The 23,381-nt window shown below is 43.6% G+C and overlaps 1 protein-coding gene across 2 annotated transcripts in view; it reads left to right on the top strand.

The window, feature by feature from the left end:
• Nucleotides 1-23,381, top strand: part of SH3BGRL (SH3 domain binding glutamate rich protein like) — a 42,459-nt gene that overhangs the window by 12,381 nt on the left and 6,697 nt on the right. For both annotated transcript variants that reach the window (XR_014521298.1, XM_083484850.1), the window contains exons 2-3: nucleotides 16,738-16,923; nucleotides 22,192-22,272. Coding sequence is in view for 1 of the 2 variants with exons in the window: in XM_083484850.1 (XP_083340976.1) it covers nucleotides 16,738-16,923; nucleotides 22,192-22,272 (267 nt within the window). In the remaining variant the exon portion in view is untranslated. The remainder of the gene's footprint in view (nucleotides 1-16,737; nucleotides 16,924-22,191; nucleotides 22,273-23,381) is intronic.

The following is a 23,381-nucleotide window of genomic DNA, read 5'->3' as shown; positions in this document are numbered from 1 at the left end:
CCAAGACCTGGCTCAAGGCTTGGTGTGAAGGGCGATGTATGTTTCCTCAGGTCCAGAAGGCTGGTGCCCCGTCCTGGCTCAATCAGCCCTTGATCTGCCTGGCCCATTGTCTTCTCTGCTCCTGCTATGGCCCTAGGACTCGGATGGGGAATCTCTTGTCCGAGAGCCAGATTTGGCCCTCCAGGTGTTTTTGTCTGGCCCTTGGGACTGTCCCCAGACCACACCACTCACTGGTCCTGATTTGCACCCTGAGTGTTTTTGTCGGCTAGAATGTGTTTGTACTCTGAGGGGGCAGTACAAGAGTCAGCTAGAAGCCCAGGTAGATGGTGTGGGGACCTCCATTCCTGGGGTAGGGAAACCCAAATCCCATGGTTTCAGAGTTATTGGCAGAGTCTTCTGGGCAGATCTTGCTCCACATCATGTTTGAGGTCTGGGCAGAGCTGAACCATGGTGGGCCACAGCTGCATTCACCCTAGATCTGCAAATACAGCACAGACGAGCCTCTTCTGTTGTGTTTTGGTTCTGAAATCCTTTCATGACAAGGGTTAAGGACCTTTTGGTTCTGAAACTTGGGCCACACCTGCACCATACATTTAAAGCAATGCAATATATTTTTAACATTTAGTCCCTCTTTGCCTGGAACTCTGGAAATGGCAGCTCTGTGAGGGGAATAAGAGACTTCTACAACTCTTGGCACCCTTACAAAACTACATTTCCCTGGATTCTTTGGGGGAAGCTGTAACTGTTATAGTGATATCACTGTGTTGTAAATATGAGACTTTTTAGATTTCCACCTCTGATGTTGTGGTTAGATACTAGAAGTTCTTGACATTGCTGCTTATTTCTTCCATTCTACTGCTGCTGTTTAGTTTGAATTTGGATGCTAATTTGGGTGCTATCATTTAAGCTTCAAGAGCTACCATTTAATGAAAATGTACATGCATTGTTTAAATCTGCCTTAAGCATTTTCTTAAAGAAAGCTCAGGAAAGGTGGGTTAATCATGAGATTTTGGTAATGCCTTAAAATGCCATTTTCTATATCTGTTGTTGCGAGATCTTGATTTCTGTGTAACAACAGTTGTACAACACTACTCAGGACAATGTGGAAATGGATATATGTGCTTCCACAAAACTATTAAGAAACTCTCTTTTAATTTCAATTGTCTTATCAGGTTCTGGGGCTCTTAAAATATATATATATCCAACCCTCAAGGAATTTTCACTACATGATAACCATCTCTCTCCTATTGCATATACACCCAGACCTCATTCTAAAGTTCCCCGGGTTCACTGGGAAATCCCAGTAGCAAGTAGGCTACAAATGTGGAAACCTGTGGCCCTCCATATGTTGTTGGATTTAAGCTCCCATCAGCATCAGCTAGGGTGGCCAATGATTGCAGTTGATGGGATTTGTCCCCTAGCAACATCTGGAGCGCCACAAGTTCCACAGGCCTGCCTAGAGGGGAAAGGTTAAATCAAGGGTTCACAGTCTGACCACACTTTCCATACGTTGCCTTGTGTGAGAGTTACACCTAGGTCCCCAGCAGTCAAAGTTCTGCACTACCAGTTGCTCCTTTGGGACAGCTTCGAGCTTCATTTTTAAATGTTAAGGCTCTAGGTCAGGGGTTGGCAATGTACGACCCATGGGCCACAAGCGGCTCACGGGGGTCATTTAACCAGCCCACGAGCTGCCCCCAAACCGAGCCACCTGCTCTGCGAGTCCCCACCCATTGCGCTAAACCAGTGTGGCGTGGGGACTCACTTCCGCAGTGCCGGAAATTGCATGTGCAATCTGGCCCACTGAGAGATCTCCAGTGGAGTGAACAGGCCCAGGCGAGGTAAACCTTGCCAACCCCTGCTCTAGGTGGATGCCATGACTTTTTAAAATGTGATAACCAAATGGCCTGGGCCAAGCCAGAATCCCCAGAATACAATGGGGATGTAGTAGACAATGTGAAGGCAAACTTATAGCTGTGTTCATATTCCTTTGCTGAACTTTTAAAGTAGTGGATGGATAACCCATCATGTTTAGCGAATGCCCTCCAGCAATTGTTGAGGTTTTATGTGGTGTTTATTTTGGACTAGGCAAAAAGCCATTTCCAAGCATGTAAAAGTCAAACATGGTTTGGCTGGATTTCAGAGACTGCCAAAGGGCAGACTCTTTTCACATTGAAAAGCAGTAATTGGGGTTATGGCTATGATGATTTGGGAGGTGCTCAGTACTTTAAAAAGAAGCAGAAGGCCGCTGGAAGGCATCCTTTTGAAACCTGATAACGTTTTGCCACATTGCATTGCAGATGGAAGTTAGTTGTTTTGACCCAAACATATGCTTGTTTTATTTCTTCTTCTTTTTTTTAAAGTGCTTTGTTTCCAAGCATATGTTTTAAGGAGAGGAACAAGGGCATGTCTGATGCTGGGTTCGGCAGCGGCAACATGCAAACTCAAAAGGCACATCCACTAAAAAAGAAAAAAGATTATTCAGGTTTTCTAGGTCTTCTGATTTCAAAGTCAGGCATAAAGTTAGCAATTCAGCTTGAATGGGGGGGGGGAATGGAAATGGGTAAGATGACCAAGCAGGGCACTTGGCCCCACCTAACCAGATAGAAAGCATTATTGATGGTAGAATTATAGCACATAGAGAGGAACCGGCATGGCTTCTGCAAGCAGTGGCAGACTTGGGTACTATGGTGCCCTGCACAAGGGCAAAATTTGGCATTCCTCCACCCTATCCCAGTCCTTGCGCTACTTTCCCAAAGGTGGGTAAGGAGGTACCTGGCTTTGTGAAGGAGGCACAAAGACTCTGGCAGGGACCTAGAACCCTCCCATCTCCTTCCCCAAGCTGGGAAAGTGCTAGCTAGGCTTTGGAACCGAAGCAGAAGGACTCTAGGACCCTGTTAGAGCCTCACGTGTCCTACCCATAGCCCAGCACCTAGCTCACCCTGCTTTGAAATGGCGTCCCCTTGGATCAGTGTACAACCCTAAATCTGCTCCAGCTGTAAGGCTAGGTTCTGTCTAGCTAACAAGAGTTTCTCAAACTTAGGTTCTCAGCTTTTGTTGGAGTACAGGTATAACCTTCCATCATCTGTTGCTAGCTGGACCAGTGGTCAGGGATGGTGGGAATTGTAGTCATAACAATAGCTGGAGACTCAAGCTTGAGAAACACTGAACACTTCTTTTGAGAGTGTTGACAAGCCTATAAGTAGAGGTGATCCAGTCAACACTGTGTATTTAAACTTTGAAAAACTGTTGATTAATCACCACCCTGCAAGACTCCTGATAAGCTTAGCAGTCATTGAGTGGGTTGGTGGGGAAGAACAGGTCCTCTTATACATCAGTAATTTTAACCACTAACTTGTTTAAGAAAAAGTAGAGAGTAGGGATCAATGAGCAGTTCTCACAGTGGAGGCTTTTAAGAAGTGAGGTCCCTCAAGGATTCATATTGGGACCAGCGCTTTTTAAGTTGCTCATAAATTAGTTTGGGTTGAGCTGCTTGGCAGCCAAGTTTACTGATGACACTCAGTTGTACTGGAGGTAAGAACAGAAGGGCATTGCGAAGAGCTCTGAAAGAATCTTTTCAAAGTGCCTGAATGGTAATTAAATTAGCAAATGTTATTCAATGCAAGCAAGTGCAAAGTGACACATACTATTGCAGAAAATAAAATCCACGTATACGCCTATGGAGTCTGAACTGGTGGTGAGTGACTAGGAATAAGATCTTAGATTCATAGTTAGCTTGATGAAGATTGTGACCCAGTGTGCGGCAGCTGTGAAAAGGGTGAAGCCCAGGTAAGGAATAATTAGGAAACGGATTGATAATAAAACTGCCAGTATCACAATGATGTTAAACAAATGTTGGACACGCTTGGAATACTGTGCACAATTTGGGTTTGCTCTCAGAAAGCATATTGTGCATCTGGATAAGGCCCAGACAAGAGCAACTGAAACAAACACAGAATAAAGAATTATGCATGGTTTGGAGAAAGTGGATAGAGAAGTTTTTCTTGCCCCTCTCACAACTAGAGTCATCTAATAAATTTGAATGTTGAGAGAGTCAGGACAGACAGAAGAACGTATTTGTCTGGGTTACATGGTGGAATTTTCTACCACAGGCCCATGTTGGCAAGGGCCACCAACTTGGATGGTTTAAAAAGGCGTATATTCATAGAGGACAGGCACCCCCAAACTCTGCCCTCCAGCTGTTTTGGGACTACAATTCCCATCATCCCTGACCACTGGTCCTGTTAGTAGGGATGATGGGAGTTGTAGTCCCAAAACAGCTGGCGGGCCGAGTTTGGGGATGCCTGATGGAGGACAAGGACTACCAGTGACTACTAGTCATGACCTCTATATATTAGCTCCAGTATCAGAGGTGGTATGCCTCTGTAGACCTGTTGCTGAGAATTACAAGTGGGGAAGAGTGTTGTTGCACTGAGGTCCTCCTCATTAATTTCCCACAGGCCTCTGCTTGGCCACCAGTGATGCCAGAATACCTGAGCTTCCAATCTGAGCCCACAAGGATGTTACATTATTGCATTAACATCTGGAGGGCACCAGGTTGCAGAAGGCTATTCTGTGTAAACCTCTGGGTAGGAGAGCCTGAGGGCAAATGAGGATGGCAGTTTGGTTGATGACTTATTTGTGAGATTCTAGAAGCAATTATCTGGATGCCTTAGAAATAGAATTCTGAACTAGGTGAATTTTGCCAGGAAGCTGACACCAGACATCAGCAGCACAGGACCTGTAAGTTAAATTTCATTTAAAAGTAGGTATTGTGAGAGAGTAAGTTGCTCCGCCCCCCCCCCCCAACTTAGCAGGTAGAGTAATCATGGATTCGGGACTTTTTTAGCTGTGTGGGGTTTTGGGGTTGTGCTTTTTGTTTTTTGCTGGGTGGTCTTGGGCAAATTGTTGCCTGACCATTTTGATTATCTTTAGTGAAAACAAAAAACAAAAAAATCGGAACAGTGGTCTACCTTACAGGGTTGTTGCTAAGACAAATAGACTGTGAAAATGCTTTTGCAATTCTTAAAAAAATGTACAGTAGACTGCTGGTTTCTTTTGTGAAACTAGTCCTTTCTTGAGGCTGAAGAACATGCATAAGACTTTCTGAACAGTTTAACAAACTTTGCAGTATTTGGACAGTGTATGTTTGGAGGCAGTTAATACGTCTAATTTGATCGGGAAATATTTTGTTCTTCTACATCAACTTTTATAAAGGACTCTATGCATTATGCTGTGTTGTATAATGAACGATCGTTTGAAGTGCTTTTAAAAAACATAGAAACATTCCCACAAGCAAGCTTTCATACCGTGGCTATGGCCGCAGAATAATTATTAGTTTTAAGTATACCTGTCTAAAGTGCAACTTTCACTTACATTAATAAAGCTACCCTTCACATTCCTTTGAATACCTTGCAGAAGTCTTCAAAATAACTCCTAATTCTGCTCTCCTAGTTCATTTATTATTATTATTATTATTATTATTATTATTATTATTATTCCTCCCATTTTGCCCTTTCCACTGTCTATTGTACTACATGCACTAAGTAAGCTTGCTAGGATAAAATCTGGACAGCACAAATGCTCAGTTTAATTTTGCAGAGCTTGTGTTGGCTCCCACCTACCCGAAGGAATACTGGCTTCCTCATGTTAAACACATATGCAGCTTGAAACGGTGTCAAGTGAGAGGCCCATCTGACAATCTCTGTCTCCCTGGAGTAAAACCAGCTGCTATTAGTTTACTTTCTTGTCAAGTTATCGGAAGCAATGTGATCTTCTAGGTTTTTGCATCAGAACACAACTCCGCTGTTCTTCCCCCACACTTTTCTTTTTCTAAGACAATAAGAGGTTGTGTTCGTATCATACCAAATTAACTCTTTGACGTTAGGTAGTGTATATTTTTGTTTGTGTTTTTTAAAACACAAAAATATATGTTTTCCTGACGTGAAAGGTTCTTTGCTTTCCTTAAGAATAAAACTAAAATATGCACATTTTAGTAGTATAATTATTGAATACAAAACTGAAGCCTGAATGCATCTATCTGCAGATAAACAAATGTTTTATAAATATTAAATGCACACTGTTCAGAGAAATTCAGCATTATTCAACGCAAGCTGCTCATTCATTCCAATTTAGTTTGTAATCTAATCACAGCACTAAAAAGAAATTACTCAGACCAAGCACATTTTGTAGACAACTTGATCTTGGATATATTTAAGTCTTTATCTTCCCCAATAGCTTATATGGATCTATTGTCTCCTTCCTGTATCCTTTCATTCCAGTTGATATGAAATATGTTCCACTTTTCTCTACATCTATCATCTTGCTGCCTGCCTTCCCTAATCCTTATTATATTTGTAATTTGATCATCTGAATACAATACAACACTAAAACACTGTGATACAGTGGTGCCCCGCAAGACGAATGCCTCGCAAGACGAAAAACTCGCTAGACGAAAGGGTTTTGCAATTTTTGAGCTCCTTCGCAAGACGAATTTCCCTATGGGCTTGCTTCGCAAGACGAAAACGTCTTGCAAGTTTGTTTCCTTTTTCTTAACACCGTTAATACAGTTGCGACTTGACTTCGAGGAGCAACTCATAGAACGCGGTGTGGTAGCCTTTTTTGAGATTTTTTTGGTGATTTTTGAAGCTTTTCCAAAACTTTTCCGACACCGTGCTTCGCAAGACGAAAAATTCGCTAGGTGAAAAAACTCGCGGAACGAATTAATTTCGTCTTGCGAGGCACCACCGTACTTCCTTAAACAGTCATAGTTCCACCCAAAGAATCCTTGGAACTGTATTGTTTTTGCTGCTGCTGCTGCTGTTGTTGTTAATTTATACCCTGCCTTTTTCCTGACGTGATTCAAGGCGGCTTACTGATAAAAACAAGAATCTTTAAAAACACAGAAAAACCAATAATTAAGTTACAATTAAATATTGATAGAATTAAAACTATATTCATATATAAAATTTGTTTAAAACATGCCAGTAAGTTCAGGTGGAGACCATTTTAGGCTTGTCAAATTGTGACGTGCTATTGCCGCCATGTGGGTCCTTTTGGACCCAGAAGAAGGTAGAATCGTGTGGGGAGGCGTGGACCGGGATGGGGGATGCTAATATATGCATGGGGGCAAGGAACGGAACCCTTGTGTGAAATGGTCACTGCCTGTACAATGAAACCAGCACAACAGCAGTGCTTTAATTCAAAGCAGTCAGTTCCTAAAAGCCTGTTGGAACAAGAAAATCTTCACCTGCCGGCGGAAGAACAACAAGGAGGGAGTCAGTCTAGCTTCTCTAGGGAGGGAGTTCAAACTTCGGGAGCACCCACCAAGAAGGCTCTTGGTAGTTTATTAAGGGTGCTGAGAGCTGTTAGAAGGCAACCCACCCCCAATTCCCCTGATAGAGCCACAGTTACCAGGGTGCTTTAACAAGCAATCTTCTCTTCCCAGGGAACCGATGTATATGCTGTGATTTATAGGAAGTAGACCTATTAAAACTAATGAACATGATTAAGGTAGTTCATTAATTTTGTGACTCTGTTCTTAGTTGAATGCCACCCGCCGTCTCCATGGAAATTTCCCACATGTATTTAGCTCTTCAGAGAATAGCTCCTCCAAACTGGCCTGTTGAAATTCCAGCATGCCTCAGCATGTGGAAATAGGTACCCAGTATGTCCGTATCATTTAAATCGCCAGAAACAAAATAGCTGGGTGAGGAGCAAATGCTCAGGTGAGGAGCAAATGGATGTAGAGGCAAAGTGACAGAGACTGCCCACGAAATGCCACAACAGATAAGTCAGACTCTGCCCTCTCCCCCAAATGCACTAGCAAACTTCCATGCCAGCAGTGACTGCAGATGTAGAAGACATTTTTTTAATTGACGGATTCTCTGTGATAAAACAGAAACCCATATTATTATTATGTTTAAATGCCGCGCACTGGCATTTTGTTGTCATGTGGACAGTGCAAAAAAACTTCTGTGCCAAAGTAACACTGATTCTGCCATAAATATCTGTCTGGAAGCACCCCAAGTGGTTTTATGCAAGTAGAGCCTGTTCCATCACGATGCACCTGATGCCATCTCCCCTTGATTAGACCTCTGGCCTTTTTGCAGCCTGGCAGGTACTCCTCCACCAGTTCTCCCACTGGACCCTCCTCTGGCTTAGCTCATGAGGAGAGGGAGAGTGAAGGCAAAGATTCTGGATCCTTTGAAGCAATGTACAGGCTTGTCCAATGCCCAAGGTGAAATGTCTGGGCGAGCTGGGCTGCTTAACATGGTTCTTCAAGTGTACTGGGGTTTCCTGCAGGTCCAAAGCCTCTTTTTGGGATGAAGTTCTCCAAGCATCTGGGTCTGAGGGAAGCACTGTAGCTTAGCAGTGGCTTTGTTACAGAAGGTCCCAGATCCCGGTTCTGTACTATCCTATCTATGGTGGGATGAGAACTTTACAGAGGCTGATTCTCATGTAGCTTAAATGTGCCATTACCATTTGTGATATTACCTGTATGTGCCTTCAAGGCACACACATGAAGGAAATGGCTTGGTGACCTTGAAGCTAGTCCACTGCTTGCATCATCAGTCCTAAATGTATCCAGTCTTAGCAATTCACACTTGGTGAGGTGTGTTTAGTTTTCACTAAAAGAAGTTCACCATCTGAAACCATTACATCTTTTCTAGTTAATTTTTTGAGATTTTTTTTTTTTGTATTTTCTTATTCTCTCAGCACAACTCCTACCTGAACATTTTGGTGCATTGCATATGCATTTCAAAGCCACCATCAAACACATATACTGTATGCATGTGCTTTTTTGATTGTCCACCAGTTGCCCAGAATGTTTTGTCGCCAGCTGCACAAACTTTTGCAGGTGACATGACTTCATGTGTGATTCTTGGCTCAAAAAGGCCCCAGTGCCTGAGACAGCAGAAGCAGCAAGAGTTCAGCAGTAATTACCCACTTCTAAAAATAGTCATGTTTTATCAGACCTCATGCAATGCAGAGCAACAGGAAAAGCGCTTGGAGCTCTTTGCTGCAAATGTCCTGATGGTGCTTGAATGCCCTATGGTCTGAAGAGATGTCAGCACCAGCTGAGGGTACTCAGCACCCTATTAGCAGGATTGCTAGAAGTCTTTGGGAGACTGAGGAGTGAGGTCCACATGACCGTTTTCTTAAAGTGGTGACATCAATGGTGTGGTAGTAAATGCTGGCACTCTGTGACAACCATAGCCACGCCCCTTCATGAATTTTGTTTGGCCAGTGCATACTATGGCTTGAACACCAAGCTAGAGTTTTTTGCACATTTTGAGCGTTTTCCGCTCAAATCCTGCTTTGCTTAACATCTAGCCTAATGAAGACTACTGGTGGACTAAAAAGCTTGTTCACTGTTTTGTGTCATTTTGCTTGGGACTTTGGAAATCCTCCATGCCCTCCCTTTTATCCATGCATGCCTTGCCAATCTACCTCTTTTTCTGCCTACCTTCCTTGATGGGTTTCTCTCAGAATAAAGCCTATTTATTTGGCATGCAGAAGATTAGCAAATAGCACCCCAGGAGCTGGCCTTGTTGCCCTATTGTTAAATAAGTGACAGAACCTCATCCCTACCTGCCTCTGCATCACTGAGTGGCATTGTCTCAATTTAGACATCACACTAAACCATGGATTGCAATAATCATAACTTAGAACCCAGACTCAGCTTCCAAATGTACAACACAAACCACAGTTTAGAAATTCTTGCCTGCTTTTGTTTTCCAAACAATGTGTGCTCCTTCTCACAGACTATTCCACAGAGCTCCAAACCATAGTAAGTTGGTTCAAATGGAGCCTTAAGCCAAGCTGTGATTTAGCCCAAAAGCACTGGCTCCTGGGGCAGAGATTGACGTCTCTTTGCTTCTCTTCAGCCCTGTTTCTGCTGCCAGTGGAGCAAGACAAACCATAAACCCAAGTTCAGATGACAGGCTAAACCAAATCATGGCTTAGCACAGCAGCAGCGGGAGGATTGGGGGAGGAGCACGGTGACCACTTGTTTGTGCATTCTCCTGAAGACATAGTTTGGTTTAGCATTAGGTGTGAACTGGCTCTATGTCTTTCCTTCTACACATTCAAGAGAGAGAAAACTTGGCCACAAGCATTTAAATAGTTTTCTTTGGCAGATGAATAAACTAAAGCATTAAATGATTGATAGATTTGGTGAGGAGGTTAATCTGTAGGGTTGATAATTGAAGAGCACCTTTGTTCTGCTTTTGAATCAGTTCTGACTCTGGTTTGCTACTGAAATAGAAAGTGAAAAAAGTCGAAGCCAAGATGGCATTTTGCTTCCAGCAATGAGTGCTGTCTCTTGATTTATTGCAAGTTTACCTCTTGCTTCTCTCAGTGGAATGTTGTGAAGGTTTGTGCAACCTGAGTATCTGGAAATGGCAGTGGCAGAGGAAAAAAACCAGCTTGTGTTTATTAATGTTCTTTTTAAGGAAGAAGAGTGAGCTGTAATATTCCATGGTGTTATGTTTATGTAGCCTTCAGGAAACTCTAAATGTAAATACTGTAAATCTTGTGGCACCGTTTGGCACTTACAGGTTGCCAAACTTCTTGTGAGACGAGCTTGTTTACTAATGCATCACAATATGCAACTGGTGAAGTAGTCTGTAGCTAACAAAAGTTTCTGCAGCAGTAAACCTGGTAGTCTTTCAGGCAGGAGTGGGGAGCCTTTGACACCCCCCCCCCCGATAGTGTTGGACTCCAACTGCCACAATCCCTAGTCAGCATAACCAGTAACAGGGGATGTTGGGAATTCTAGTCAAGCAACATTCAGAGGGGCTCAGTTTCACCAGCCCTTGCTTTATGATATTGTTCACACTACAGTGGTACCTCGGGTTAAGAACGTAATTCATTCTGGAGGCCCATTCTTAACCTGAAACTGTTCTTAACCTGAGGTACCACTTTAGCTAATGGGGCCTCCCACTGCCGCGGCGCGATTTCCGTTCTCATCCTGAAGCAAAGTTCTTAACCCGAGATACTATTTCTGGGTTAGCGGAGCCTGTAACCTGAAGCGTCTGTAACCTGTAACCTGTAACCCGAGGTACCACTGTATAGCTAAACAATGACTTGTCTATAACCATCACTTTATGCACTTACCTTGTTTGAGCCATCTCTTCCAACAGCTCTAACTGAAGGGTTGGTCGCTTTACAAAAAAATCCCTAAGGGCAAATTGGGTATATTCATGTCCTCCACAAACTATGTCTGAACCCAAGCCCTTTATGTTTCACTGAGGACAAAAGGAGGCAACTGTATCAGCTGAATGACTTTGTAGGCTTATTCCTTGGTTGATCTTTTTTTAGTTCAATAGGCTAACATGGCTAGTCTTCTGGAGGATTTGTTTGTGTGCTCCACATCATTTTTACAGGATCAGTTTCTTTGTAAGGAGGAAGTTTTGGAGATTTGTGCCATGTTTATCTCATTTGATTTACAAACATACAAGCTGATGGGAAGGGAGGAGCAGGCATGTACCCGGGCCAGCAAAATTTTCCAAAAGCTCAGCCCTCTAGATCTCTCTTTCTGGCCTTTGGGATTCTTACCAGGTCATCGTCCCCAGCCACCCCTCCTTTCTCTGGGTCACACTCTCACTCGCCCTGCTTTGCATCCTTCTTGTGTGCCTTTGCCAGGCAGGATGGGTCTTTGAACTCTGGAACTGCTTCTTGCTTCCCTTGAGAGAGATGGGTTTGTGAGTGTTTATAGGCTACTGTAGGAAGCCAAGCCTCCCATACAAAGCTAAAATTTGCATGTGTTACTCTGCTCACTTCTGTCTCTGGCCCTGCACACTATAAGCACGTGGCCCCCAGAAGATTTCCCAGAAGTGAATGGGGCCTTGGCTTGATAAAGGTTCCTGACTTTTCCAGAAAGTGGGGAAAAAGTTGCCTTTTCAAAAAGTGAAAAGCCGAAAAGCCCAGCTAGACTCAAGCAGCCACATCAAATTCCAGTTGCTACAGAGTTTCCTTTTATTTCGTTTACAGTAATGCAAGGAAATTCTGTGCCCTTTAGAAATAAAAGTTCTTGGCTTTGTTTGTTTGTGGCATGCAGGTTAACTTCTTGGCTGGTTTTGTGTTCGTTTTAGACTCTGAAAGCACAACTGTTGTTCTCAGCTGGGCACTTTTGCAGGGTGCTCTTTCAAATTGGAATGGTATGCGCATTCCTGGTGTTCTCTGGAATGTCAAAACGACATGCAGTTAGGACCTCCAGACTGGCTTAGTTCCCTGTGGATAAATTAATTTGACTTGGCAGCAGCCCATCTCTCCCTTGTTATCGCTCCACTGAAAAGCGGCTCTCTTCTTCTGAGTTTTATCAACAGCAGTTCAGGCAATTTGAATGGACAGATCCTGTGGGCTGGCACTAAGGGTGCCCTGTACAACTTAGTAGTACAGTATGCCAGAAACAATGAGTGTCATTCCTGGTTGTTGTTGTTTTTTAAAAATACACCTTTTGGTACTGCTCATATTGAAAACTAACCTTCTCCAATGAAATCTTGGGAATTGTAGTTCTGTGAGGGTGCTGAGGGGGCTTACCGTCAGTTAGGTAATGAACCCATATATTTGTTTCCAAAGTGTGGGTTTTCTTTTGCTGCAGGATGTGAGATGGTTGGGGTCAGGAAGACATTCTCCTTTGAGTAACATAGGATCTGTACTAGCTGTCTATAGGGTACAAAGTCAAATTCTTCCTCTTAATACACAGTCTGGGACCAGCTTACCTTGTACCATGTATCCCTAGCCAATCTTTGTCTTCAGCCAGAGAGGCACTATTAATAATAATAATAATAATTTTTATTTATACCCCGCCCTTCCCAGCCAAGGCTGGGCTCAGGGCTGCAAACAAGCAATAATAAAAACAAGTTGAATGAATACAACTTAAAAACAAAATTAAAATACAGCATTAAAATATTGAAACATTAAAATGTAGCCTCATCGCAGGAGGAGAAAGGAAAAGAAAAAAGAGAGGGGGGGAATCAAATTGGCTCCAAGCTCTGTCTTACAGGCCCTGAGGAAAGAAATCAGATCCTGCAGGACCCTGGTCTCATGAGGCAGAGAGTTCCACCAGGCCGGAGCCAGAGTTGAAAAGGGTGCCTTGCTCCTGCAAGAAACAGGATGTTTAGTGCATCTGTGCCTTGGTTGGGGAATTTGTTGCCTAATTAATACAATATCAAGCCAGCACTTTGTTTCAAATGCCTGCTTCTGATGTGTCTTGCTCAGTCCGTCAGTTATTTGTGAATCGTTGTCCAGAGGTTAAATTACTTTGTGTTGTTTTTATGGATGTGTGATGATTAGTGCCAAGATACTGTGTTTGTTTATGGTATTTAGGTATATAAAGCAAGCAGAACAAAGGATAACTTGTAGCTGGGACAGATGGAGCTAGCCCTAGGCATAGTAGGCCCAGCAGAGACCTGGCTGCACTTGATCTTGAACCCTGCCCCGCTGATCTGAAATGAGGGCAAAGCTGGGGCGAATTTATTTGTTCTGGCTTCTCAGTCTGCAGCTCTCCTAAGTGTTCCTCAGGAAACAGGGCTGCTGATAGGCCTACCCAAAATAGCTTAATTGTGCTTCTTGGCTTTTCAGACCCTATTGTTACTGCACACTTCTGTGACTCTTACCTGAGCTATGGGCACATCCTTTTAGGGCAGATGGGGTGCCAGCCTGCCGTCTTATATCCAGTCCAAGAGACGGTACTGGTAGCCAGCTTATTTATTCCCCCTTATCCTCAGTGTAACCCTCAGTAGGTAGGAGAATAGAGACTCCCCCTACTGCCGGGCTCCTTGCCTTTTGCCTTACCTGGCACTGTGGCATGTGGGTGGCGCTGTGGGTTAAACCACAGAGCCTAGGACTTGCCGAACAGAAGGTTGGCGGTTCGAATCCCCGCGTTGGGGTGAGCTCCCGTTGCTCGGTCCCCGCTCCTGCCAACCTAGCAGTTTGAAAGCATGTCAAAGTGCAAATAGATAAATAGGTACTGCTCCGGCGGGAAGGTAAATGGCATTTCCGTGCGCTGCTCTGGTTCACCAGAAGCGGCTTAGTCATGCTGTCCACATGACCTGGAAGCTGTATGCCGGCTCTCTCGGCCAATAAAGCGAGATGAGTGCCGCAACCCCAGAGTCAGCCACAACTGGACCTAATGGTCAGTGGTCCCTTTACCTTTACCCACCACTATTCCCGAGTTCACTGTGTGACATAAATTCTTTTTCCATTCTGTCTTGCTGTTGGTCTGACAGTGTTCAAGAATCATTCTGTCTTGTGCCTGCTCTATAGCTGATTGGCACTCTAGAAGCGATCTTGCGGAGACTTAAAGCCCTCCCTTCCCCCACTCCCACTGGAAGGACATTTTGCCAAATAAACATTTTAAAAAAGCAGACAGCAAGTTGAACTGGGCTGTTATGTGGGTTTTCCCCATGCTCTAGAGAGTGACCTCATTTTAGCATGTTTAGCAAAGCTTAAAAAAAAAACACCTTTGAAATTGTAAAGCATTCCAAATATTTTATTTGTAATTGCCATCTATTTGTTGTTACTAATGAGCTTATGCTACAGAAAGCACTGGAAAGCAATTCAGAAAATTTTCGGCTCTGTACCGCTGGCTTGCTGCTTTATTAATTAGGGAAGAGTGTGAGCTAGAGTATTGACTACACAGTGTTTCTGTAAAACACAGAGCAGTTCCTGGCTTGAGGCAAGCTTATTCCAGAGAGCAGAATAATTTCTGGATTGTTTAATTAATTTTGAAAGTATCCAAGGTGAGACTGGCCATCCACACAGACCCTTGTCAAAAGGTGTGGTTTTCGTTTCTGTTTTCTCTTTAAAAGTCTGTTTCAATTTTCTCCTCTATGTCTGTTCTTTGACAGTGCAAGTTACATCCCCTTGCTTGCATGACCCTGTACATTCGTATTTCCTTTCTGCAAAAAAATAATAATCTATGAGGATTGGTTAAAGCAACCTTGCATTATAGCACTACCTTGATAGCCATAGGTGACAAGAAATTGTGTGCAGGCATGTTAGGAGGTTGGTGAAGGTTGGCTTAGACAATATTGTCTGTTGGGCTTGCTCTACACATGCAGCAGAATGAGGTGGTAGAATGGCTGTAGCCCTATCAACAAATACCTCCTAGCAGAGAGAAAACTAGGACATCAGAGAGGTCATTCTAGCCAAGCCCTTTGCCTGTTGTGCTGGTTTTCTGTTTGCAAAGAAGGAGCAACATTCAGACTTGCAATCTCAATTAGTGTAGTCCATTTCCCCATCCTGTTCTGCTGCATGTGTAGACCATGCCTCTGCCTTCATCCTTCATGTCACTGCAGTGTACGTAGCTGAATGAGCATCCTACCAGAAGCTTCAGACGTGAGAATCAACTTATATTTCTCCCTCTTGCTTCCCCTTTCAGCCTCTGTTCTCCAGCATGCCAAGGAGCTTAGCTACCATATTTGGAGCTTGTCTGCCTATCTTCTGACCTCACATCTGCTCAGTAGAGGATTTGGGTGTTTTTACTTGTCCAAATATGGGAAAGCTGCTTGAAGAGTCCAGCATCTGGCCTGAATCGGAAGTAACACAGTGTTTGTAGTGCTGCTTTTCTTAACAGTAGTCTCGTTAGCTTAAAGTCAGCCTCTTTTTAAGCTTATTTTCTAGTGACAGGAGTTATCTGGAGATGGACAGATGCGCAGTGTGAATCCTACAGTTTCATTATACCAACACAGGAATCTGACTTTATACTGAGTAAGACCACTGGTCCATCTAGCCCAGCATTGTTTACACTGACGGGCAGCCGCTCTCCTGTCCCTACCTGGAGATTCCAGGGACTGAATCTGGGATCTTTTGCATGCAGAGTAGATATTCAACTACTGAGCTTTTGGCCCTTTCTGTAAAGGAGTGTGTCCTCCATTGTCTCTCAAGCCAGATGGATGCCAATAACCCAGGATATTATCCAGTCACGAGTAAATAAATAATGTAGGTTAGATTTGGGTGAGAAATGGTAGTAACCATGGTTAGATGCTCCTGTAGGCCAGGAGTAGTTCACTTTGTTTATTTGTAGAAACCTGCCTGTGCTGTATGATTGGCCTTGGAGAACCTTCTTTTAGTCCCACCCATAACAGCAATTTGGTTGCTGGTCACTGGCTTAGCTTGGTATGCCAAATGTGCCCTTTCCTGGACAGGGATAGTTTGGCCACTGGGATTCATGCACTGATAACTTCACAATTGGACTGCTGTAATGCCTTCTTTGGGGGGCTTCCCTTGAGTCTGGTCCTTAAGGTGTAGCTGGTGAGAACCTTGTGGCCATGATGTTGATTGTAGCACCCAGTCGTGTACATTATTGCACCTGTGCTGAGGGAACTTCACTGCCTGACAATCAGTTACAGGGACATGTTCAATATATTGTTATTAATATATAAAGCCCTGAACGACTTCAGACCAGGTTACCTGAAAGACTGCCTTTCCTTCTGTATAGACTTGCAAAATCACTTAGATTGCCTGGGGAGATTTTACTTATGGTAAACACTACAGAGTATTACAGGGCGGGAAACCAAAAATGGGCATTTCCTACCATTGCCCCTGCATTGTGAGGCACTTCCTTCCGTTGCACATGAAACATCACCCACCAGTTGCTTCAGAATGTCTTGTAAAGACATACCTCTCTTCCCCCTCCCCCCAGCTTATTCTGATCCATGAGATTTGATCCTGTTATTACTAAATTTCTATTCCCACCTGATTCCTATATATATATATATATTGTTCCAGATTAAAAAGCAGCAGCAGGACGTGTGTGGCTTTTTGGAAGTCAACAAGATAGAGTATGAGGAGAAGGACATCGCGGCCAATGAAGAGAACCGCAAATGGATGCGGGAGAACATCCCTGAAAACTGCCGGCCGACCAGTGGGAATCCTTTGCCTCCACGAATCTTCAATGATGGCCGGTACCTTGGGGTGAGAACCAGGCCTCTCTTACCTGCCTTTTGGAAGGATACAGTGGAAAATTCTGTGCAAGCCTTGAAATTAGGGCTGAGAAGAAAGCCTCCATCCTAGTCCAAAAGTGAACATCCAATTTTCAGGAGCCAAATTTCGGTTTGGGGTGGGGGGAATATTGTGACAGGGGGCAGCAGTTTCTTTTTCTTGCCCTCCTTTTTTGTACTTTGTATTAAAAGTTTGGCAAAGGGCTGTAGCTCTGTTGTAGAGCATCTGCTTTGCACACAGAAAGCCGCAGGTTCACTCCCTGGCATCTCTAGTAGTCAGTGTAAACAATGCTGAGCTACATAGACCAATGATCTGACTCAGCATAAAACAGCTTCATATATAAGGTAAAGGAAAAGGGGCCCCTGACCATTAGGTCCAGTCATGGCCGACTCTGGGGTTGTGGCGCTCATCTTGCTTTATTGGCCGAGGGAGCCGGCGTACAGCTTCCGGGTCATGTGGACAGCATGACTAAGCCACTTCTGGCGAACCAGAGCAGTGCACGGAAGCGCCATTTACCTTCCCGCCGGAGCGGTACCTATTTATCTACTTGCACTTTGACGTGCTTTCGAACTGCTAGGTTGGCAGGAGCAAGGACTGAGCAACAGAAGCTCACCCCGTCACGGGGATTTGAACCGCCAACCTTCTGATCAGCAAGTCCTAGGCTCTGTGGTTTAACCCACAGCGCCACCCACGTCCCATAGCTTCATATATAAATGGTTACAAATATAACACAAACAGGTTTAAAAGCCTGCCAATCTTCCTAGACCGGCAAAGGTTTTTTGATTAAATTTAAAATCATGTCTTCTTCTTTGGCGATCACTTGTAGCCAAGTAAGATTCTTCCATGTCTTCCATGAACACGGTCTTAACAGTGAGTCCCTAAGTGACCGTGGAGGCCAATTCTGGATCCACACGTCCTTCCACAGTGGGGCCATAGGTTTCCGGGCAGGAGTTGATCACGGTGAGGATTTGCCAAACGTGCCTTCCTCTTAGCACGTTTCTCCCTTTCGTCCTGAGTTTGAGCGTCTTCAAACACCTTTGTTAAAGGCTGTTCTCCATTTGGAGCACTGGCAGTCCAGTGTTTTCTCAATTGTTGGTGTTTATAGCACATTTTTTAGTGGGACGCGGGTGGCGCTGTGGGTTAAACCACAGAGCCTATGACTTGCCGATCAGAAGGTCAGCAGTTCGAATCCCGGCTATGGGGTGAGTTCCCATTGCTTGGTCCCTGCTTCTGTCAACCTAGCAGTTCGAAAGCACATCAAAGTTCAACTAGATAAATAGGTACCACACAGGCGGGAAGGTAGACGGCGTTTCTGTGTGCTGCTCTGGTTTGCCACATGACCCGGAAGCTGTACGCCGGCTCCCTCGGCCAATAAAGCGAGATGAGCGTGCAACCCCAGAGTCAGCCACGACTGGACCTAATGGTCAGGGGTCCCTTTACCTTTTTTTTAAATAGCACATTGCCTTGAGAAAGTCTTTAAACCTCTTGTGTTATCCACCGGTATTTCGCTTTCCATTCTTAAGTTGGGATAGAGTAGTTGCTTTGGAAGATGATAATCAGGCATCTGAACAACATGGCCAGTCCAACGAAGTTGATATTGAAGAATCATTGATTTGGCACTGGCGATCTTTGCTTCATCCAGTATACTGGCATTAGTTTGCCTGTCTTCCCAAATGATATGTAAAAATTTTCAGAGACATTATTGATGGAGTCTTTTGAAGAGTTAGAACCTTTTGAGGAGTTAAAACCATGTAATAAGTTGCCCAGTGTGTAAAAACCATGCAGTATGCTCAAATTCTAACCCCTTTTTCCTGTTTTATTGTGGCTGATCTGGAGCTTTCTGTGTTATTCCCTTGATACTCACAAGATGAGACTCTGCTTTAGGTGCCTGGCCTTTGTGACTTGAAGACATGCAAAATGTTTTGCCCTTAATGGCAGCTCCTTGGCTAACTTCACTTTGGTTCTCCCATGTGACCTGCCCGAGATCTGTGACCTTTGGTGGGAGAGGCTTTGCATTAAAGAGCTAGGCTGATTACATCACAGGGGGAATTGAAAAACCTCCTGCTGGCTCCATTAAACACTAGTATTTTCTCAACTGCAGTTGCGAAATTACTGGTTTCCTCTGTCACACTTGGCAGTATAGAGTCAACCTGACTGAATCCAGCAATGTGTTCTGTGTCACTGATGATGGTTAATTAATAATAATAATTGAAAGGAAATGGTGTATCTGGGTGGTCTATTTTTCATTATCCTTTCCCTTCCAGGGGTTGGAGCACCAGCTGTCACTTAAAAACAGCAACTCTGCCTTACCAAAATACATTATACTGTATTTGCTTAAGCAGTGTACACGCTTGAACTTTCCCTGGTGCAAATTGGATCCAGTCCCACTAAAATGTGGAAATGTGTAGCTTCCCCTTTTGCCTTTGGCTTCCTGTTTGAGTTAACTTAGATTTCCATCATTCAAGACACAGAAAGCTTTGGGATTTACCAGTGTCATCCTGTGCAATGCCTACTCAGAAATAATTTCCATTCACTCCAGGCAAATCTGTACAGGATTGCAGCATCAATCTCCTCCCATGTTTTTATTCAAATGATTATTATCATTTTTAAGAAAAAGAGTACTACTTCAAAAGATAATATAGTGATTTGATGGGGTTTTTTTGGGGGGGGGGTTAAAAAAGATTTATACACCACCTAATTTAAAAAAAAAAATCGAAATCCTCTAACTGGTTTGCAGTTTTAAAAACAAATATTGGGTAGATTTTAGATTTCAGAAGATGTTGAAAACAGTACAGTGAAGGTGCCTACCCAGAGAATAGGGGAGCATGCTACACTAAAAGACTGATTCATTACAAGCGCAGAAAAGTTACGGAAAGATGCATGGCCTCTCATTTCTGTAGTACAACTTGATAGCAAGAAATGAGATGCTCACTGTTGGCATCTTCCAGGGTATCAGTTGGGCAGTGGGGGGGGGGGAAACATCTGTGTCTTCTGCAAGTATCAGATGTTGTGCCTCTTGGCCTAGCAGGCAATTATCCAGTCCTTTTAGAACCTGGAGGAGGAAGAAACAGAGTAGGAGTTTAAAGATGCATGTATTGCTGTTGCCATGGATACTGAGACCTACTGTCTTGGCACCATGTTCAAGCTATACATTGTTAATGTTAGAAATTTTGGAGCTTAATGCTGTATTTGGGAGCTAGACGATTGCCAGACATTCTGATTCCCAGCCTGCACTAGATATGACAACTTTTCAAGGAAGCTCTTCTCATGAAGGGTGGGTAGGAAATAGAATATAATTACTATCTCACACACACACACACACACACACACACACTTTGAAAACTGCCCTGCCTTTTTATACACTCAAGGTAGTTTATAAAAATGCAACTTAGCAATTAAAAAAAGGGGGGGGGGGTCCTAAAAAACAGAAAGTTATCATCTTCACTTTATTTGTATGACGTCTTTCCACAAAAAAATATACTTACAATAGCAGTGTGTAGCTTTTATCAATGAAAACAGCAATACATCATAAAATCAACAATTGCGAGAACAATTTCATATTAACACCAATAATAAAAGAGTAGCGTATATGTTACAATAAAAAACTGTTCAATCACATCCCCAAAAAACCACACCCCAAGTTTTTAAAAAAATCTTGGCTAGGTTACATTTGCATAGGCAGTATACAAATATAACTTTCTCCTGAGGCTAATTGAAACTAGCAATCCTGTGATGTCGAAATACATCAATAAATCCAACTCATTGTCACTCCAAACAGGGGTGCCAACTTGAATAAAATATGGGGGGGGTGTCCCTTGGTAAGCTCCGCCCCGTATAATCAATCACATGATGCAGTGCATGGGTGCCATTTAAAGGGCAATGCCCATCAACTTGGGGGGTGGCAGCCCATTCAAATATTTAATTTGGCGTGGGGGTTGAAGATCCCTTGGCCCCTGGGAGTTGGCTCCTATGATCCCAAAGCCTTTCCAGACATGTGGGCTTTGTACCAATTTCTGAATGCCAGTATATAACTAAGTCAACCACTATGGGGCCATCACCCCAAAGGCCCTCATTTGAGCAATGGGTGGCATTGCTTCCTGTATTGAGGGAACATGGAATTAAATCTATGAAAATGATATTAATAGGCAGGCAGGTTCCAACAAACTTTCTGGAGGCATCTGGCTGTGAGAACAGAAAACTGAACTAGTTAGGCCTTTGATCTGTTCTTACAAGATCGCAGGATGTGGTCCAAAAAGCTAGTTGATATAACTTGCTGAAGCTGTGGGTTGGGATCTAGTCGTTGTCCAAATTGGGAGACTGACTTGGGAGTCCATATATGTTGCCTTGAGTTCCAAGAAAGAAATTTAGAGGGGAAATATTAAAAGCACCAAAATGTTCTAAGCACTGCACATATATTAAAAGATAAGACAGCCTCTTGAAGGCATGATAAAAAAGGAAGTAAGAAAAAGGAATGAGGCGGGAAAAGGAAAGCTAGCAGTTTCTCCTTTATTGGCCAATAAGAGCCAGGTTGGTCTCTTGTTTAACATGATGCTTTTTCCAGGAGGCATGGACTGCAGCTCCCAGCAGCCTTTGGGGCCCTGGCTGATGGCACAGGCCAGAGTATGCCTCATTTTTGTTTTGTGGTCCTAGGGCAACTGGCAGGAGTAGAGATTTCTTTCTTGAAGGAAGTGGGGAAGCAACTCAATCAACCCCACCTACAAATTCTGCTAATGAAGAACAAGATACAGTCTCCTTCATAACCTAATCTTAGAGAACACTTCTCCCTGCTTGAGCCCCCACCTACCATATCTCAAAGACTAGCCCAGGGTTCACCAGCCTTTTTAGATTCTGGGGTGAGCACCTTCTGATTACTTCCCAGCCCCTCCCTGAGAGAGTTTGAGGTGGGGGGGGGAGAAAATAAGCACTAACGCAAACATTTTGGTTTTCCAAAGTGTAAACATTGGAACCAGTAGAATTAATCTGAATCTTGAAAAGGACGTAGAGTTGAAAAAGGAAGTGGGAAGGATTGTCGCTTTTCCAACTTCTTAAACTTTTCAATAACCATCTTCACAACCAAGGGGGCATTGTGTGAGAATGGTTTTTGCAAGTGCCAGGGAAAGACTTCAATGGGCTCTATTGTGCCCAAGGGTGCCATGTTGGTGACCCTTGGATGAGCCATTCTAACTGGATTGTTATTGCTGGAATGTTGATTCTCTTTCTGCTTTTTTTTTAATCTGAAAGAACTATGACGATTTCTTCGAAGCTAGAGAGAATAATGCGGTATACGCCTTTTTAGGCTTGACTGCCCCACCTGGTTCCAAGGTACGTATAATTTCATCTTGATGCCTGCTTTTTTTCCCCCAGACAGGTATTTGCGTAAATATTTTTACTTCTTTAGTAAAACATCATAGTAGTTCTAAGGGAAGATTTCTACTTGTTTTCAGAAAGTCAAGCTATGTGCTTTTGCAGAAAGCATCTATGGAGGATCACTCACTATCCAGATAATGACTGCAGCATTGGGGGCACCTAACCCTCTGCACCATTGTCCCACTGAAAATCATCCCACCTCGAACACACACACACACACACACACACACACAGAGAGAGAGAGAGAGAGAGAGAGAGAGAGAGAGAGAGAGAGAGAGAGGTGTGCTGCTAATTGCCCCCAATGGTGCTCTGTATTGCTGGTATACCCTTGATGGGGCATTATTGCAGGGAAGAAAGGGTTAAACCTCTCTCCCCCCCCCCACACACACCTTAGCCCTGATCCAGGTTGGCTGCTTTTTCTGGCAGAAAGTAGACTGCTTAAATCCTGTGCTTACCATAATGTGTAGGAAAGAGAGGAGGTGGGTAGGGAAACAATCCACAAGAGGGGACAGGAGAGGGAGTCCTTAAAAATCAGAACTTGCTAAAGCGTTTGTTGTAAAGGTGAATGTTACCCGTGAAATATCTGAACATTCTTGGAACGTGCTGTCTCTGTAATAGACTTTTGCCTTAGGTAGTTTACAGACTTGTTTTGCGTAGCTGTCTAGGTTAGTTAAGCACTGGATTCCTGTGAGAGGTCTTGAAATGGGAAAATTCTTTTCTGATTTCAATCAGATGAGATAGGACTAGCTTGCCTGCTAGCATTCTTCTATGTAAACACATTTGAAGAGTAATTGATTCGCTATCAAGTGTTCACAGTGCTACATTTTCTCTCCAGCCCACCTTTTGATCTGATAAGTTGGTTCTTAAGGTTATTAGCTGTCATGCTTATTGACTCCTTGAATTTAAAAGGGGGAGGATTTGCAAATATTTAGCATTTGTATTGTGAACCATTGCTTTTTGTGTATGTGTGTGTTTTGGTTATATCTCTCGCACACAGAGAGACACACACCAGTTTCCCCGAAAAGAAACTCTGGGGGATATACCTTGTCTTTTCAAAACCTAGC

This window comes from Podarcis liolepis (genome assembly GCF_965112155.1).
Source record: "Podarcis liolepis genome assembly, chromosome: Z".
Classification (NCBI taxonomy): Eukaryota; Metazoa; Chordata; class Lepidosauria; order Squamata; family Lacertidae; genus Podarcis; species Podarcis liolepis.
The sequence above is the reverse complement of the archived record's forward strand: the minus strand, read 5'-3'. Positions and strand labels throughout refer to the sequence as shown.